Source organism: Heterocephalus glaber, unplaced genomic scaffold (genome assembly GCF_053883595.1).
Source record: "Heterocephalus glaber isolate CG9 unplaced genomic scaffold, H.glaber_assembly_v1.0 deba00001504, whole genome shotgun sequence".
NCBI classification, from domain to species: Eukaryota; Metazoa; Chordata; class Mammalia; order Rodentia; family Bathyergidae; genus Heterocephalus; species Heterocephalus glaber.
The window spans coordinates 2,998,903-3,019,168 of record NW_028258324.1 but is presented as its reverse complement, the minus strand read 5'-3'; the positions used below and the strand labels follow the sequence as shown (position 1 = coordinate 3,019,168).

General features: G+C 41.7%; 1 protein-coding gene across 7 annotated transcripts in view; it reads right to left on the bottom strand.

The window, feature by feature from the left end:
- Arih2 (ariadne RBR E3 ubiquitin protein ligase 2) overlaps positions 1-16,246 on the bottom strand; it is a 62,574-nt gene extending 46,328 nt beyond the window's left edge. For 2 of the 7 annotated variants that reach the window (XM_004833979.4, XM_021259171.2), the window contains exons 1-3: positions 16,086-16,239; positions 11,948-12,009; positions 7,597-7,942 (exon numbers count right to left, since the gene is read on the bottom strand). In XM_004833979.4, coding sequence (XP_004834036.1) covers positions 7,597-7,848 — 252 coding nt within the window. In that variant the 5' untranslated portion in view covers positions 7,849-7,942; positions 11,948-12,009; positions 16,086-16,239. Of the gene's footprint in view, positions 1-7,596; positions 7,943-9,566; positions 9,623-10,411; positions 10,534-11,947; positions 12,010-16,085 lie in introns of those variants that run through there. The other 5 variants (XM_021259119.2, XM_021259147.2, XM_087186047.1 and 2 more) reach the window with 5 other exon arrangements.
- Between the last annotated feature and the right edge of the window lie 4,020 nt (positions 16,247-20,266).

Genomic DNA, 20,266 nt, shown 5'->3' with positions numbered 1-20,266 from the left:
CATCCCTTGATTACAGTTTACATGGTTCCACAGGTCGTGTGAAAGCACAATAAGACTGGAATGAAAGTTGGCCTGGAATCTAATGAAGAAGTTCTTTTCTGGAAGGTGGTGAACATGATGTGTAAGGTATCAGGTACAAAGCAATGATATGGTAAAGATAATTTTGTACTAATTGTATGTAAGCAATTCTCAATGTCACTCTAAACATTCCTCTTTTAAAAATAAATTCATAAATCAATGAAACATATACCTGAGTTTCAGTTTAAAGCACTGTGAAATATCTCAACATACTCATTAGCAACCACCTATTTCAAATACAGGAATCTAATCTAGAGTCTACTTGAATAGGCATGCAACAAAATCTGACATCAGGTCACAAAAACAGAAATCAGATAGCTACTCAGAAAAACATTCAGTGTTACTAGGGCTCAGCTTGAAAATAGTTTCCCCACGAGTAGTAACAACAAAAGAAAAAACAAAACCATTATTTGTTGTATAATAAATAATAATGGTCTTAAAGTTCAGTTACACCAAGATAAAAGAAAGTTGATTTCATGATGAAAATTAAAGACTTCACCAAATATTATACATGTACTTGGTCCACTTTAAGAGATCATGTTGTAAAGTGACAAACGGTGTAAAAACTAGGTTGTTTTGAATACAAGACTACAAAGACTTCTGCACTGAAGAATCGGAAGCCCTGCAAATTCATTATGACTTATCCACCAAGAAGAAAAATAATCCACAAAAGCTTAGAGATTTTCTACCCACATTCTGCTGAAGAGCAAACATTCAATTTTAAAGCAAAGTAAAGCAAAACTAAAGCAAAATAGCAGAATGGAGCATTCTAGGAAACGTTTTTCCAAGCACTATACTGTAGTTAATAGAGCAATCTTCTTCTCCCCACGTGTGGCACTGAGCCACACAACCCCACACTTTCTTTTCTTTTTTTTTTTTTTTTTTTTGGTACTGGGGATCTTATCTTTTTTGAGACAGGTTCTTACTAAGTTGCCTGGGCTGAAGTCAAACTTGGGATTCTCTTGCCTTGGCCTCCAGAGTGCTGGGATGACAGGCATGTGCTACAAATGCACAGTTTAATACAGCAAATCTTAAATTGAAAAGAACTGTAATAAAAACATGCATGAAGGGTGAGGGGTGAGGAGGAAGGGGAAAGGAAAATAAGAATAAAGATATGCCATGTACAGGAACCTACTAATACCAATTAATATAAAACACTGTATGCCATAACTTGAGCTAAGACAATATCAACAAGTATGAAAACAGGGACAGGGAACTGGGGGGGCGGGGGGGCTACCGGGAGGGAAGAGAAGGGTATTAAAAAAAAAGAGCCAGACATGGTAGCACACACCTGTAATCCCAGCACTCGGAGGGCTAAGGCAGGAGTTTCTTCGTGATCCTGGGCTACAACAGTGAATTGAAGGCCAGCCTAAACTACATAAGACCCTGTCTCAAAAAAAACAAAAACAAAAACAAAAAATCCCCAAAAAACCCCTCAAATTGACTTATTTTCAATCTTATATGGGAACACAAATAACAGTGTAGTTTACTATACCTTTCAAATGTCGAGGAACTTTCTTTTTCTTTCTCTTTCTTCCTTCCTTTCCTTCTTTCTTTCTTTCGTTCTTTTTTGGTTTTTTTGAGACAGGGTCTTGCTATGTAGTTCAGGCTGGTCTTGAACTATGTAGCCCAGGCTGGCCTCAGCCTCCCAAATGCTGGGATTACAGGAATGCACCACCATGCCTGGTTTCTTTTCCGTTTTTTGAGGGGTGGGGGGCGGTACACAAGGGATTGATCCAGGGCCTTTGCACTAAACTACATCCTCAACACTTTTTATGATTTATTTTGGAAGGGGTCTCACTAAGTCCCTAAACTGCCCAGGCTGGGCTAAAACTTGTGATCCTCCTGTCTCAGTCACTCGGAGTGCTAAGATTAGGGGTGTGTACCACCACACCCAGCTTATTCTTTTACCTGTACATCTTTAGTCTCTCATTCCAGTACACGAAGTAACCTTCTCATTTCCATGCTCACTGCCCTATGCGGTCTGGACTTTTATAACCTACATTGCCCTTCTATCTCACCTTCAAGATTTTCCTACTTCATCATAAAATTCATCTAGCTCATTATAGTTCCTGAAATAGAGCTCATCCAAGTGGCCCCTTCTTTGTCCAAGGCTACTGGGTGAGGCCACGAATAACATTTGCTTCTCCAGACCACATGCCTAACATGATGCTGAGGAAAGAAGTGCACTAGATCGACCATACCAACAATCACCAACAAAAGCCAGTCATGATGCTGCTTGGAACTTTACCAAAGCTGAGACAACGCCTCAAGTTTTGTGAAATATTAATAGAATTCACTTAGTAACTGACAGAATTCTTCCTGGTACATTTTGCAATAAAACTCCTATAATTAGGAGAAAGGATTCCTTTAGTCTGTAACAGTAATAATCTTTGTATGAGTTTTGTATATAGTGTATAACAAAGGCAACTTTCTCTTTAAAGACTTACATGATCACTAAAAATACCTATTCATCAGAGACTTTTCCTCCTTCCTACTCCTATAACACAATACCTCAATACCTCATTGGGCAATAATCTCATTCTAGATAACGGCTGTTTTGTCGCTACTTGAACACCTGCAGGTTTTCCTCTCATAACAGGCATTTTCTCTGTTCTGTCCTAAGCTCTTGACTGGATCTGCTAGGTATGTTCTTTTCTTAATAATCTTATTCATACACAGGTACCAGCACACATATAGAATGCTACCCTCTAATACCTGGGCACTCATCTAAAAGCTCAGTATCTCAGAAAATTGGAAATTTTCTATTTAACAGACTGCAAGTTGGTCATAGTAGTTCATGGCTATAAGCCAAGCACTCTGGGAAGCTGACGCAGGAAGATCTCAAGTTCAAACCCAGACCAAGTACCCTAGTCACTTAGAGAAACCTTGCCTCAAAATTTTAAAAAAGCCAAGCACTGGGCCAGGGGATTTAGCTCAGTGGTTTCGCCGCCTGCTGTGCAAGTGCAAGGACCCAAGTTTGATCCCTGGTACCACAGAAAAAAAAAAAAAATAAGCCAAGCATTTAGCTCAGTGGTGCCGCCACCTGCCCCACAAGCGCAAGGTCTTGAGTTCCATCCCTGGTACAAAAAAAAAATTTTTTTTTAAAGGGGTGTAGGACTAGGGCATGTAGCTCAGAGCAAAGGCCCCGAGTTCAATCTCCAAGACAAAAAAAAAAAAAAGACTTAAAATCCCAAAAGGCAATAAACGGTTTAAGTTTATGCTATGCTATCACTCATGTTTACGCAACTTGCCAAGACACTTATTTCTATTCATATGGCTGATTTTATATTACATACATACCTAACATTTTCTATAAACCAAACAGCACTTAGATTATATGAAAGAATTAAACATCTTGGTATATCCTATAAATTGTGCAGACAGCACTACAATTGATGGGGATACCAGTGGTGATCTAGATGGCTGTCACTCCTGGTCCTATCTTCAGAGGGGAGCTAAAATACAATAGGGGAGCTAAAAGCAGCCAAACCAGTGAACACCACTGGGTAAGCTCATTCACTCCTGTCCTCAAAAACATTAATTATAAATTTTTTTAAATGGTCAGGAATGGTGACACACACCTATAATCTTAGCCACTTGGGAAGATCAGGTAGGAGGTTCTCAAGTTTGAGGTCAACCTGGACCATGTAACAGCACCCTATCTAAAAATAAAATTTAAAAAGGGATTGGAGCCAGTATATATTTTGGCATATATGCTGCTGAAACAAGCACAATTGGCGCCAGACATGATGCTGGACACCTGTAATGTGCTGAGATGGGAGACTAAGACAGGAAGATCAACAGTTCACGGCCTACCTGGCCTACAGTGAGATCCTGTTTAAAAAGAAAAAACAGGTAGAGTGCTTGCAACCTCTGAGTTCAACCCTCAGAACTGAAAAAATAAAAACAAAATAAAATCATATTTTTTTTCATAACAAAGACAGTTCGGCATGTGATACATGGCTGTAATCCCAGCTACTCAGAAGAATCAGACAGTGGGACAGTAACATTATAAATTCAAGGTCAGCCCAAACAACTTAGGGAGACTCTGTCTCAAAATAAAAAATAAGAGCTGGGAATGTAGCTCAATGGTAGAGTTCCCCTGGGCTTAATTCCCCAAATCACAAAAAATAAAATAAAATAATGAGTATGATTCTTCTTTTACTTTTTTCCCTTCCCTTTAAGGGACAGGGTCTGACTATGTTGCTGGTCTCAAACTTACAATCCTCCTGCCTCAGCCTCAAGCATGTGCCACCATACCTGGCATGTACCTTCTTTATTCTTAGCCAAGTTGCTTCTATCTAGCCTTTTCAGTTAAGTTCCTGAGTCGTTTGAAACACTATTAGAGTCCATTTAGGTACAACCAAGTCATGACCCTTGCTGCCTAGTCCCAGAAAAAAATAGGTCCTAACATGCTCCTCACAGAGGACTAAGGAGAGAAAAAAACCACAAACTATCTGTTGCCAGAAGTGATGATGCCCACCTGTAATCTCAGTACTCAAGAGGCTGAGGCAGGAGGCTTACTGGGAGTTTGAGGCCAGCCTGGGCTACAGAGTGCATTAAAGACCAGCTTGAATTATTTAGTGAGACCCTGTCTCAAAAAACCCAAAAGCCAAAACTTAGCAAGGTGTGGGGCAACATGCCTGTAATCCCACACTTGGGAGGCTGAGGCAGGAGGATTGCTGTGAGTTCAAGGACAGCCTGTGGTACACAGTGAGTTGAACAGCCTGAACAACATAGTGAGACTGCCTCCAAAAAGCCCCCCAAAAACAAAAAAAACAAAAATCCCCAAAACAAACCAAGCCTCTGTTACACCATCTAAATTTTTGTGCATTATTTTCCTCTTTGTCCCATTTCCTCTTTAACCCCTTGCTTCTTTAACTTTCTTCCACCTCCTTTTAGCTCCTCATTTCTGTTCTAAATTCCTTTTTGCTCCTTTTCTTCTTGGTCCTGAGGGCCAAAATAACACCCTTTCACGACAATAGAGAAGGACTACACAATCTACTACAAGGACTACAAAATCTAGTTCACACCAACAGCAGCAGTTCCTATCAACAATCAACAAAATCCACGAGTATCCGAGAAATTACTCAATACCTACTGTAGACGAGATACTGTGATGTGAATGATGGCTAGGACCTAATAATCTAACTATAGAGATTATACAAAAATACATGAAAGTGTAAAAAACATAGAGCTGTCACTAGATTGCAATACATGATATAAAAAAATACACAAAACTATATTGTTTGGCCATAGAGCAAAGGAGGACCTGACCACTGCACCAGAGGCTCTCAAGGAAACTATCAGGGAAAGTACAAGCTAGATTCTAAAGGATCCCTGAAGGCACAAAAAGGTAAGGGAGTGAAGGAAAGGCTTTGCAGTAGGCCTATACTATGTCAGCTTCCTAAGAAGGAAGAATATAAAATGGTAATTTTATGTTATGTGTATTGTACCACTATTTTAAAAAGAAAAGGGGGCCGGGGATTTAGCTCAGTGGCATTGTGCCTGCCTCACAAGCGCAAGGTCCTGAGTTCGATCCCTGGTACCAAAAAAACAACAACAACAAAAAAAAAAAAAAGAGAAAGAAGGATGGATGGATGCTGGAGCCCCCTAAGCTGGCTCGAATAGGTCAGAAAAGTTGGCAGAGAGCTTGAAGACAATTTCTATGCATAAAAGGAGCACCCTAACGACCTCCACTAAATAATATAGCCCACTGCATATTCATACACCTGATAACTCCTTTTCTAATTTTAAATACCTACACTATCTATAACCTGACACTATGGTTAAAGCAAAAGAAATCAGCTGACCAAAAAAAGAGATGTACGTGGTAAGAAAGGAGAACTGATGCCTCTTTTCTACTGGGGCAATGTGCCCTTCAAGAGGGGGAATCTCAGCAGCTTTACCATAACCACAGGGCAGAAAGTCCAAACCCAGAGGATTGATAAGTCCATATTCTTAAATTTTCTACTAAGCACAGAAAAAGATATCTTACAATCCTTTCTAGGAATGAGTCACACAAAAAAGTTTTCCCTTTCAGCTTCTAAACAGTTGCTAAATCTAAGTATCTAAATCCAAGTTATTTAGCCTTTGCTGATCACCTGGGGGAGGAAAAAAAAAATCCCTAAACTAATAGATAAAGCAACTTTTATGGAAATTAGACATGGCATTATCTTCCATTTAAATACGACACATGAGGGACCTTGCACTTGCAACGCAAGCGGCTGAACCACTGAGCCAAATCCCCGGCCCAGTGTCCTTCTGATCCTTCAACTTGATCAGATCAGACAACAAAATTCATCTGATAGTTCATGAAAGAAATCCAGTAAAAACAGTAAAGTGAGAAAAATGTCCCCACTTTGACATAATGGCCAATGTCAGAGAAGGAAACATGCTGGGAAAATGTCTAAATAGCTGTTAAAAAAAACCAACAAACCAGTGCTGCCTGCCCTGCAACCACAAGGACCCGAGTTCAATCCCCACTACCAAAAAAAAAAAAAAAGAAAAAAAGGTAAATATCCAGGTATGGTGGCGCACACCTGTGATCCCAACCCTCTGGAGGCTGAGGCAGGAAGATCACCACGGGTTCAAGGCTAGCCCCGGCTACAGCGAGATTCAGGCCAGCCTGAACTACATAGTAAGACCCTGTCTAAAAAAAAAAAAAAAAAAAAAAAAAAGAGGAAATAGTGAGGACATTAATTGACCTGTGACATGCAAGACATCCAAAGATAAGCCAGTTGAAGTGTTAAGAAAGTAAAATCCAGGCCAGGGATTTAGCTCAGTGGTTTTGCCGCCTGCTGTGCAAGCGCAAGGACCTGAGTTCGATTCCCGGTACCAAAAAAAAAGAAAGTAAAATCCAAGGGGCGGGGATTTAGCTCAGTGGTACTGCTGCCTGCCTCATAACCGCAGGTCCTGAGTTTGATCCCCAGTACCCCCAACCAAAGAAAGTAAAATCCTTACTTGAATAACCAACTTTTTTCATTCTTTAAAATTTCTATAATACCTACAAAGTCAATTAAATAAAAGCTATGAGAGCCTAAATTTTTTTAAGAGCTATTACTAAAAATCTCTTTCAACATTAGACAGTAATCGCCAGTAGGTGAAACCAATGAGTTCATTAGCCCAAGGGCAAAGCAAGGATATCTGGATACTTGTTAAGACACTTATCAGTCAAAAAGGGTTGTGTAGAAAATGGTGATTCTAATATTTATCTTATCTACCTCAAAGGTCTGTAAGATTCACTCTCTGAAACAAGTGCAAAACCGTGCAAGTCTGCTACAGTGTGCTTCTGATTTATCGTTCTTCCATCTTTCCACCCCCTAATTTCTAATTCTTAGTAAGGGCCTTAGACATGTATGTATTAGAAAATAAGCAACTGTTAACAAAATATCCAAATGATATAAGATATACTTAAATTTGGTTTCAAGCTACCAGATCATTCAATCAATCTGTTAACAACAGGTCATCCTTAGAATTAACTAGGGAGATTATAGTTCTAACCATATCACTCACCTTTAGAACAGAGGCCAAGCTAGTCATGTGTTCATTGAGGGCACCCTCAGACTCCTTATAGGTCAAGCAAGTGAACTGGTACTCCTCCGGATCAAAGGCATCAGCCCCTTGCTGCTCCACATCACTAGCTACTCCCACATAATAGTCCTCTATGTCCCCAGGGTCCTCATCCTCTTCCTCTTCCTCCTCACAATTTGGGTCATAGTCCTCTTCATTGCTGTCAGACCCCTGGCTATTCATGTCCACTGACATCTTTGCATCCAGTTAAGTTGCAAATCACGAAAGCAGTTGCTTTTTCTCCCCTCAAACTTCACCGCTTTCTCAAATGCATTAGTGTTTTTGTATTCTAGAAAGAAAAAAAAAAGTGTTACTTTTTTACCATGACAGAAACCATTCAAGAATCGAAATGGCACAGACCTGGCCTTACATACACTATGGCCTAATCCCACTTTGGTCTCATATAGGAAATCTCACCAACATGCCCCTGGCCCAGGCTTATCAAAAGGAAATCCTTCCCTGAAGAAGCAGCAGCTGATAATGGTGACTTCACATAAAGGGTCTGACATGAAAGAGCAAGGATATCTACCCCATGTCAGGGGGCCAAATTCCAGTGGGCTTGTCTTCTTGCCAGAATCCTTAAGGGAGAGGTACATCCTCACAGTTTGCTACACACAGGGTAGATAATGTAAAGGTTTAGCTACCAAAATTTAGAAATTTTGCTAGCTGGGCATGGTGACACATACCTGTAATACCAGCACTCAGGAGGCTAAGGCAGAAGAGTCGTCATGAGTTTGAGGCCAGCATGGATTACATAGTGAGTTCAAGGCCAGCCTGGACTACAAACAAGACTTTGTCTCAAAAACAAAACTGCCCCAACCAAGGGGTGACAGAGACAGTAAAATGATTGAGGGACATAGTTCCTTCCCACTGTAATATATAGGGAAAGAAAACATCCTTCTGAGATGTCTGGAAAATACGTGCACATTTACAAAAGAAAACTGAAATCACGTAACTCTTTCACATCTTTCTCCTACTCCACAAAATAAACTAATTTTTCAGTTTTTGTTAAAAGACATATACTGAAGCTGTGTAGGATGGTACAAGCCTGCAATTCCAGCTACTTGGAAGGCTGAAACTGGAGCATGGTTAGTTTGATGCCAGCTAGGGCAATTTAACAAGACTCTCATCTCAAAATAAGGGGGAGGGGGACTGTCTGGGAATGTAGGTTCAACTTCTATTAACCCCCTTCCCTACCAAAAAAGAGTTCTGCTAAATCATTAAAAAGGGTACTTAGAGGCAAAGAAAATGATCCTATGGTGAAGAAAAACAAGACATTTTAACAGGATCACGGTTAGATAAAAACTATAATCTATTCTGCATTAAGAAACAAGAGCCCAAATCCAACCAGCCATTAAAAAATCTTTTTTTGTTGTTTTTATAGACAAGGTCTTAATATGTAGTCCAGGCTGGCCTTGAGGTCATGATGTAGCCCAGGCTAGCCTCAAACTCCCAGCAATCCTCCTGCCTGTCTCCCAAGCACTGGGATTACAAGTGTGCACCAACTGTAAAAAATCAGTTTTGAAAATCTTTATAGCATACAATGTTTCTTTCTTTTGATGGTGGTACCGAGGATTAAACCCAGGACCTTCACACTAAGCTACATCCCCAGCCCTATTTTGTTAATTTTTAGACAGAATCTCACTAAATTGCTAATTTTCCCAGGCTGGGCTTGAACTTGTGATCCTCTTGCCTCAGGCTGCCAGACTGCTGGAATTACAGGCTTGCCACCATACTGGCCAAAATGTTGATTACACGTAAATGAAATAAAAACAGTAGTTAAAGTCAGTTTGGTGGCAGGATGGCAGAAAGATACATAAGAAGATGGCAGAACTACATAAGAAGTTCAAGCCAACCAAGATGCATTATGTAAAGGTACAATTCCCAATGAGAAATGTAATTGTGTTATATACCTAAAATGTACCAAAAGAAAAGTTCAAGCCAGCGTGGACTACACGGTAAACCTTGTCTAAAAAAAGATGGAGAACAACACTTAAGAAAACATATAGCTGTGAATGTTGACGCACACCTGTAACTCCAACATTCTGAAGGCTGAGGCAGAATTGCCACAAGTTTGTGGCCAGCCTGGGCTACAAAGTGAGTTCAAGGCCAGTTTGCATTACAGTACACAGCAAGAGCCTTTCTCAAAAAACAAACAACAACAACAAAAAGCAAGTATGCAATCACAAATCTTAACCTCATCCCAAGGAAGATTTGACAAATACTCGTTAACTTATTTCCATAAGCACTATTTCTTTTTCTTTTTTTTGGACGCAGGGTCTCCCTTTGTAGTTCAGGCTGACCCTGAACTCACTATGTAGCCCTGGCTGGCCTCAAACTCCAGCTCCCACAAGCACTATTTCAAGTGATGCTTTAATGGAAATATCAAATAGGATTTAAATCTACAAGGAAAGAGAAGGGAAAATGATAGAACAAAAACTAAAAATACGCCAGGCGTGGTGGCACACACCTGTGATCCCAGCACTCAGGAGGCTAAGGGAGAAGGATTGCCACGAGTTGAGGCCAGCATGGGCTACATAGTGAGTTTAAGGCCAGCCTGAACAACAGATCGAGATCCTGTCTTAAGAAAAAAAAAATCTAAAATATAGTAAGACTTTAAACTCTATTTGGATTTAATAGTATGTAAACAATTTACATACACAAATATAGATTAAATATACAAGTAGATGTAAAGTCTGTTATACATTTCTCTCTCTCACTTTTTTTTCTTACTGTCTCAAATGTAGTCCAAACTGACCTTAAATTCACCATGAAGGCTGGGCTTGCTGGAGCATGCTTTTAATCCCACCACTTGGGAGGCTGAGGCAGGAGGATCATCGAGAGTTCAAGACCAGCCTGGATTGTATAGTGAGACTCAGTCTCAAAAAAACAAAAGTTTTGTAAGTAAGGAGAGGAAGAGGGATTGAAGGGAGGGGAGGGGAATGGAAAAAAACCAAAAAAACCCCAAGGTATATCATGTATACATTCTCTGATAGCTGGGGATATAGCTCAGTGACACCATGCCTGCCTGGCAAGCACAAGGTCCTGAGTTCAATCGTCCATACCAAGGGAAAAAAAAAAGTCTCTATGATGAATGTTATCATTATGTATATGTAAAATGTACCAATAAAAAATAAAAAACAAACCCAACCCAACCAAAACAAAACAAAAAACCACCATGAAGCTGGCTGCAAACTCATTATCTTCCTGCCTCACATTCCTAAGTGCTGGGATTAGAGGCATTATAGGCCTGTGCCACTACATCCAACTCATAACCTGTTATAAAATAAACAAAATCAACCATGCTGTGCTTGATGGCATACACCTATAATCCCAGGTACTCAGGAGGCTGAACCTGTCTCAAAATAATAAAGGGCTAGGAAGCCAACTCCGTGAAAGGCCCTGGGTATAATCCTCAACAATAAGTGAAAATCACAATCATAATCCTGATCATCATGGAAAACAAAGATTAAGAATGAATGTCGGTGGGCTGGGGATTTAGCTCAGTGGTGCCACCATCTGCCTTGCTACCACAAGGTCCCGACGGATACCAAAAAAAAAAGAATGAATGTGAAAACTGCATAATGATGCTATAACCACTCTAAGGGACTGCAGAATCTTTTTTTATATATTATAAAATACTAGTGAAGTGCGCTAGGGATGCAGTTCAGGGATAGGGACTAGCCTCATGTGTGAGGCCCTGGTTTTGATTTCCAGCAGTGTGAAGAAATAAAGACAGAAAAAGAAAGGAGGGGGGTAGATATTAGTGGATGCAAGTTTATATGTTAACTATAAAGGTTTAAATATTTTTTTAAAAAATCATATTAAGTATAGAACAGCAAAATGAAGTTTGCAATTTAACTTTTTTTGCTTTTCTTTCCCCCACATACTGGACACTGAACCCAGGGCCTCTGCACTTAGCCATATTCTCAGCACCCCCATTTAAATTTCCTATTTTGAGACAGGATCTCACTGAATCACTAAACTGCCCCAGTTGGATTCAAACTTGTAATTCTCCTCCCTCAGTCTCCCACAGTGCTGGGATTACAGATGTGTATTACCAGGTCTGACTGTTTTTTGTTTTTGAGACAGAGTCCCCTTCAAACTGGCCTTGAACTCACTAGTATCCTAGTTTGGCCTCGAACTCTTAACCTGCCTGCCTCACCCAGGTTCCAAGTGCTGGCTTAACTTAACTTTTAACATATTTTCTATGGTGGAAACACCTAACTTTGAGTGAACTTAACAATGGAATCTTTTTCTTTAGAGAAAAAGTCAATCGTTAAATTAAAAATACCAGTAATTTTTGAAGATCTTTCAGGTAGACATCACCCAAATATTCTGTCGTATGATTTCTACCTAAAATAAAGAACAGAATAATTACATTTTCAAAACTGGTAACTTTTTTTTTTTTGGCAGTACTAAAGATTGAACCCAGGGCCTTCACCTGAGGCTAGAGTTACATCCTCCTGCCTCTGCCTCAGTGCTGGGATTACAGGCGTGCACTACCACGCCCAGCCTGAAGCACTTTTGAGACTTGTCAGTCTCAACATTGTCTAGGCTCAAATTTATAATCATTCTGCCTCAGAATCCCAAGTAACTGGGATTGTAGGCGTGAACCACCATGCCTGGTCACACATTTTTGTTTATTTTTCTGTTTTTTGATACAGGGTCTCACTATGTAGTTCAGGCTGGCCTTGAACTCACTATGTACTCCAGGCTGCAGGCCATCCTCCTGTTGCAGGCTCGAATGTGCTGAGATTACAGATGTGTGCCACCATACCTGGCTACAAATTTGTTTTTGTTTTTTTACAAATTTGTTTTTTAAAAAGTGAAGATTTAGCCTGATGTGGTGGTGCATGCTCATCATACCAGCACCATGGAGGCTGAGGCAGGAGAATCACTGTGAGTTTGAGGCCAGCCTGGGCTACATAGTGAGATCTTGTCTCAAAAAAAAAAAAAAACAAGTAATGGAATAGGTATGTAGCTCAATGGTAGAGCACAAGAATACATACCTAGCATGCACAAGGCCCTGGCTCCAGTATCATAAATACATACATAAAAGGATAAGTGACAAGGAGTCAGAAGTTGTCTCAACTTCTCCATGTGCTGGGCTTACAACTTCAATTCTTCTTTTTTTTTTTTTTTTTGTGGTACGGGAATTGAACCCAGGACCCTGCCCTTGGCAGGCAGGTGCGGTCCCAATGAGCTAAATCCCCAGCCCAACAACTTCAATTTTGACTTGCAAAAATTGACAAAGCAATCTGCACTTTTAATAATCTAACAAAAAATACTAGTAATACTGGTAATACTTTAGAACTCACTTTATTCATAAAAGTTATTTTCAAATAGAAATGTACCAAGTAGGATGACCATTAGGGAATAGTAATACCCATCTCACATATCTCTTCTTTTTTCTATTTTCATGATACTGGGATTGAGTCATGGGCCTTCCCACTCGGCTACATCCCAGCCCTTTTTTATGTTATTTTGATACATGGTCTTGCTAAATCGCTATTACCAAGGCTAGGCTTGAACCTGTGACCCTCCCTACCACAGGAATCACAAGCATGTGCCATCACACCCAGCTATATCTCTCTTCTGACATGCTCCAAGGCCAAGGCCATGTGGTCTTCCCAGAGGCAAAGATTCCATTATTCAAAACTAATAAGGATTCACTCAATTAGAAATTTTATGTTCTCAAGAACGATGGCACACAAAGTAGCAAGAATGATGGGACAAGTATATTCAAAGTAAAGGGAAGCAGGCCGGGGATTTAGCTCAGTGGTTTCGCCAGAAAGACCACAGTTCGATCCCCGGTACAAAACAAAACAAAACAAAACAAAACAAAACAAAACAAAACAAAAGGGGAGCATTAAGAGGATTAATGGTAATGTGTATTTTACTGTAGTAAATGTTCAAAATTTAAGTATTCACTGCATATTTTGATATCACATCTAGATTATAAAGGTTAAGTAGCTTGCCCAGGATTATTCAATTAGCAGCAGGTGAAACCCAGCATCAGTTTTCTATCACTACTGATATTCTACAGGGATTCTTATGTTTGCATTTCCAAGACCTACCTTCCTTCCTTCCTTCCTTTCTTTTTTTTGTACCAGGGATCGAACTTGGGACCTTGCGCTTGCTAGGCAGGCAGCAGAACCACTGAGCTAAATCCCCAGCCCACTACAGGGATTCTTAGGTAGCCATCATCCAGTCATGAACCTGACACAAAGCTACCTTCTAGAATCACACCAAGGGAAGAGAACACCTTTCAAATTCTTTGATTTCTCCTCAGGATCTAGGCTTAGAGGTTATGGGTCAGGCTTCTCACCAACTAAATGTTCAAGAAGCTGGGGGGTGCCAAGTATGGTGTCACACACCTATGATCCCAGCACTCAGAAGGCTGAGTCAGAAGGATCCGTTTCAGTTTGAGGCCTGCCTCAGGTACACAGTGAGTTCAAGACCAGCTTGAACTACACAGTGAGACCCTGTCTCAAAAAAAAAAAAAAGGTGGGGAAAGGAGTGTCCAATCTCCCACAAAGAACAGAACTCCAGCCAGGGATTTAGCTCAGTTGGTGTCTCCACCTGCCTAGCAAGCACAAGGTCCCGAGCTGGATCCCTGGTTCCAAAAAAAAAAAAAAAAAAAGAAAGAAGAAAAACATCAGAACTTCATTTTGTACTTCTTGGGTGTTCTAGGTCCAGATCTGATTAAACACTTAATTTTTACTCTTTCCAAAGTTAACTAACATTCCCCTTGAGCAAGGTTGACCTTGCTCAAAGGGACCAATATTATTTTCTTAATAAGAGAACGAATGGCGGTGTTTTCATTTCCTGAGACGTTAAATATGCCTACATCTTAGACAAAAATGGAGCATATAAAATTATTTTTCCATGGGGCGTGGTGACACAAGCCTGTAATCCCAGCACTCAGGAGGCTGAGGCAGGAGGATCAACGGGAGTTGGAGGTCAGCCTGGACTACATAGTGAGTTCAAGGCCAGCCTATACTACTTGTCGAGACCCTGAATTTAAAAAAACAACAACAAAAAACCCCTCCCCAATGCGAAAGTTACATACATGTTCATAAGACCTGCTCTCACTAGGTCTGGTCAAAAACAGAAGAAAAGGGTCCAAAATGAAGATTTCTCAGTTTAAAATGGACACGAACAAGTTGGGTGTGGTGGTACACGCCTAAAATCTCAGTGCTCTGGGAGACTGAGGCAGGAGGATGGCAAGTTTGAGCCCAGCCTGTGTAACTGAGCGACTCTGTGAAACTTCAGTCTCAAAATTAAAAAGGGCACCCCAGTACCAAAAAAAAGGGGGGTGGGCTGAGCCGGATGTGGTGCAGCACACCGGTAATTCCAAAACTTGAGCAGCTGAAGCGGAAGGATCACCAAGTTCGAGGCCAGCCTGGGTTACATAGTGGGTTCAAGGCCAGCTTGAACTACATAGAATGACTCTGTCTCAAAAAAACTATAAACAGACACTCAAACAAACAGGGCTGGAGATGTAGCTCAGTGTGAAAGCCCTGGTTCAATCCCCGGTAAACGCACTGTTGATGAGAACAAGAGAAGTTTGGCAAGTCTCACGGAGGTCCACTCTATACACCATATTTAGCAACGAATGGTCAATCACTAAAATCTCTGAAGAAAACTATGTGCCACAAAAATATGACTCGACGACTTAAATTTCTAAACTCTCCACTTTCCCGGTATGGAAAGATCAAATAAAATAAACTACACTTTTTATGCGTCCTAACACAGTAGCCACTAGCAACGTGCTGTTATTTAGCTAATTTAAAAATTAAGTGAAATTTACAAGTTTACTTTCTCACTCGCACCACACGTCAAATAGTCCATGGCCACGTGTGGCAAAGGCACAGAGGACTTAAAAGTGCTCCGGGACAGAGCGACTATCAGGCACTAAGCACAGTAAGTGTCCAGACGGAGCGGGCGCGGACGGCGCGTGGCGAGGCGGGCGCAGCTGGGCCGCCAGTGGCTCCGGAGCCGCGGCCCCGGACGTCCTCCCCGATGCCACAGCATTGGGAACCCCCAAAAAACTCGCGCGGGGAGCCTGGCGGCCGCGCCGCCTTCCCAGGTGGCGTCGGGCGGGCCCAGAAGTGCCGGCGCCCGCGGGTCAGCGGCGCTGGCCTCCGACCTCTCCCACAAGCTGGCGAAGCGGCAAGAGCGGAGACACCAGGCGTCCACCAGCCGGGGCCCGGGCCTATGCCGCCTGCCGCCCTTTGTAGGCAGTGGGGTACGCTCAGACCATATCCCGGAGGCGAGGGACGCCGAGGCCTCTCGGGCGGCGGCGAAGGCGGAGCCGGGCCAGTCCGGGAAGGCGCGCGGAGAGCACCCCCCCCCCGCCACCACCGCGCGCGCGCGCCAACGGCTAGTCAGGGTAAACAAGGCCTCGACCTTTGTCGCGTACTTACCGGGAATCGCGACCCCGCGGCCGCAGAGCCCCGGCAGGCCAGAGCAGGACAAGATGGGCCAGTGAGGTCTGACTCGGACGCTGCGACTGCGGAGGCTGCGGGTCGACCCCGCGCTGCTTCCTTCGGCGGAGCAGTCCCGCAGCTCCGGAAGTGCCCTGAGAAGTTGCGTCACTTCCGGCTGGTGTAGCCCCAGTGGTCGCCCTGATAGCGGCAGGTTCCTGGTAGGGCTCTTCCTCGGAGCTGCTCAGTGGCAAATCTGGTCTCCCACCAAGTCCTGCTGAGATATCGGGGCCCGCCTCTGCAGGAGGCAACAAAGCTCTCGGCTTGTGAAGAAATGATCTAAACATCTATTCCCGCTTTGACCTACCAGCGCCTCCGGCCGGGATATTAACAGCAGCCTTTCTCACTGGCTCCTCCGGCGTAGGACACCTAGAAGTCATCCATGCGTCCACGGGACGGTTTTAGGACCTTGGGCTCCTGGCAACTGTGGCCGAAGGGAAGCCGCACAGTGATTCTGCCTGTCCCCAGAGGGTGACGCTAGGTGGACCGCGCCGGCTTTGACTTTGCCCGCCACTGCTACAGTCACTGCCCAGTTCTTCATCCATTTACGCTCAAGATTGCATCTTAACTTTTTATTTCACTTTCTTTTCACAGCATGGGAACTATCATTAGAACTTCCAGTATCTTCTAAGATCGGTAGCCAAATATATAGATAGATAGGACAGAGGATGAAGGTACAGCGACACTGCTGTGGAAGCACCAGAGTGAAGTCGGTGATGTTAAGAGCCTCCTGGCTGTACAAGTCCATAGATAACCCAAAGTATTTCTGCCCACATTCAAGTCATGAATGGACTGATAATAACGGGCTATCTTATGAGTTCTTGCTAGAAATACATGATTTTCAAGTTTAACCCAGCTCATGGACCTAATTTAGGTGTAATAAAATAGTAAAAGCCTCATGTTAATTTAAAAGCCCCATGGGTCAGGGATTTAGCTCAGTGGTTCTGCCGCCTGCCTCGCAAGCGCCAGGTCCTTAGTTCGATTTCCGGTACCAAAAAAATTTCTAAAACCCTATATTAATTTGAAGTGAAAGTTAATAGTAATGAATAGCATTTTAAGGTTGTAAATTTGTATATTAGCTACATAAATGTCTATGTACTACAATCCAGTATACTTGTTTCATCTGTTTTGACAAAACATCCGTGTAGCTTAGTGTTGTGCCCCATACCTGTAACCCTAGCACTGGGAAGGTTGAGGCAGAAGGATCTAAAGATCAAGCGCAGACTGGGCTACATAGCCAGACGTTCTCTCAAAAAAACAAAAAACAACAAAAAACCCTGTAAATTTCGATACTACTAGCAAAGGATCCAAAATATGTTTTCTGCAAATCAAAAATTTCACTTTGGGTTATTGGTAATAAATCCACTCCAGTGAGTTGAAGAAGAACAAGTCTTCTAATTCTTCTTTTTAAATTTTATTTTATATTATTGGTACATTTTAGGTATACAATATAATGACATTCATCATTGGAAATTTGCACCTTTACATAATCTCTCTTGATTCTTATTTTTCCCCATACCCCTGCCCTCCTTTCAACCCCTCCATCCCTCCTTATTTACAAAGACTTTGTTCCCATTTTTTCCATCTCATATTAATTCCATAAGTCTAATTCTTTTTTTTTTTTTTTGGTACCAGGGATCGAACTTGGGACCTTGCGCTTGCGAAGCGCTGGAACCACTGAGCTAAATCCCCAGCCCCCATAAGTCTAATTCTTTTTTTTTTCTTTTTTTGGTACCGGGGGTTGAACTTGGGTCCTTGCACTTGCGCAGCAGGCGGTGAAACCACTGAGCTAAATCCCCGGCCCCCCATAAGTCTAATTCTTGTACTTGCAAAATACAGAATGAGGATACTCATTAAATGCAGGCATGTACAGAGTATTGGAATCTATGAAGCGTTGTCACACTATATTGTCGGAGAAAAGACATTAAAATTGGTTCTAGGACCCCGCACCAAAATAGGACACACAAGAGCCATATGTGAAATGGCATAGCAATTTGCACACACATCCTCCTGAACACTTCAGACAATCTCTGGATTACTTATAACACTTAATGTAAATCCCATAGACATAATTGTACTGTATTGCTTAGGGAAGTGACAAGTCAGTGCATACACTTTTTGCTTTCTCTTTTCTTTCATTTTTATTGTGTTTTTTTTGGTTTTTTGTTTTGTTTTGTTTTGTTTTTTGAGACATGATCTTGTCATGTACTACAAGCCAGTGTTGAACTTGGACTGGCCTCAAATCTGTGATATTCCTGCCTCAGCCTCCAAAATGCTGAGATTACAGGTGTATATCACCATGCTTGGCTATAGACACAATTTGTAAAATATTTTTGAGCTGAGCGTGGTGGCACATTCCTGTGATGCCAGCACTGGGGAGTCTGAGGCAGGAGGATTGCCATTAGTTCCAGGCCAGCCTAAACTACATAGTGAGACCCTGTCTCAAAAAAGACCAAAAATAAATAAATGAAAGTATTTTTTGCCTGCATATAGTTGAGTTAGATATGGAAACCTTGAATATGGAAGGCCAACTAGTTAGCTTTTTTCATCTTCTGTCTTTCCCCTGTTAAAGGTGATTTTCTGAAACACAGATCCAACCTTGTTTTCAGTATTATTGTTAACATTTCAGCTGATTCCAACATTATTTTTAAGAAGCAGTAGTTTCTTCCTAGAAAATTAATATTTAAAAGTTATGCCAAAACACTGAGCCAAAAATTTAAAGATGTGCATGAAAATATGTGCTTTAGGGCTGCGGATTTAGCTCAGTGGTTCCGGCACCTGCTTCGAAAGCACAAGGACCCGAGTTTTATCCCAGGGACCAAAAAAAAAAAAAGTGCTTTAGAACACTGATTCTAATAGGGAAAGTTTACAGCAAACTAAATGTCCAAAAACAGAGCTCTATTAAATTTTGATAAAATACACAGTGAAAAAAGCTATTAAAAATTATGGTGAGGGCTGGGGATTTAGCTCTCGTTTCACCGCCTGCTGTGCAAGTGCAAGGACCTGAGTTTGATCCCCGGTACCAAAAAACAAACAAACCAGGTTCGGTCATGCATACCTGTAATCACAAGTCTCTGGGAGGCTGATGCAGGAGGATCACAATTTCAAGCCCAGCCTGGGCAACTTAGGGAGACTTTGTGTCAAAAATAAAAAATTTTTGGCTGAGGATTTAGCTCAGTGGTTCTGCCACCTGCCTCACAAGCACAAGGACCCGAGTTCGATCCCTGGTACCAAAAATAATAATAATAATAATAACAATAATAATAAAAAATAATAAAAAAATTTTTCTTTTAAAAAGCTGTGGATGTAGTTCAGCACAAAGGTCTTGGGTTCAATCCCTCAGTCTCCAGTACTGAAATGGAGAAAGAGAGAGACAGAGAGATAGACAGATGAAAGCTATATTGCCCTTATGACCTATCATTTAAAGTCACACAACATTACTTTTACCACACATTATTGGTTAAAGCAGTTACAAAGATCCTTTCACATTCAAGGGTAGAGAATGAAGCCCTACCCCAATGGAATGAGCTATATATTGGAATCAGGTATATGTTGGTGTGCTACACTTAATCTTAGCCAAAAGGCCAAGAAGCAATTGTGTTGGTGTGCTCATCTTTGGAAAATCTAATCTGTCAAGTAACGTATTTTACAGATATCTATATATTAGTCATCTTTGCCTTTATTGATCTTTTTTGGCAGTACTGGGAATCAAACCTAGGGGTTCTCTACCACTGAGCTGAACCCCAAGCTCTTTTTTGTTTTGATTTGTTTTTTTGAAACAGGGTCTCGCTTGTAGTTCAGGCTGGCCCTGAACTTACTATGTAGCCCGGGCTGGCCTCAAACTTGTGGCAGTTCTTCTGCTTCAGCCTCCTGAGTGCTGGGACCCAAACTCTTTTTGTTTGTTTTTTGTTTATTGAGACAGGCTCTCACTATGGTGTTCAGACCAGCCTTGAACTCACTATGTAACCTAGCTTGACCTTGAACTCACAAAGATCCTCCTGCCTCAGCCTCCCAAGTGCTGGGATTACAGGAATATGCCCCTATGCGCACCCCACCCCTGCATCTTTCCTAATTTTGTATTTTTAAAAAATTTTTGAGGTCTTGCTAAATTGCCCAGGTTA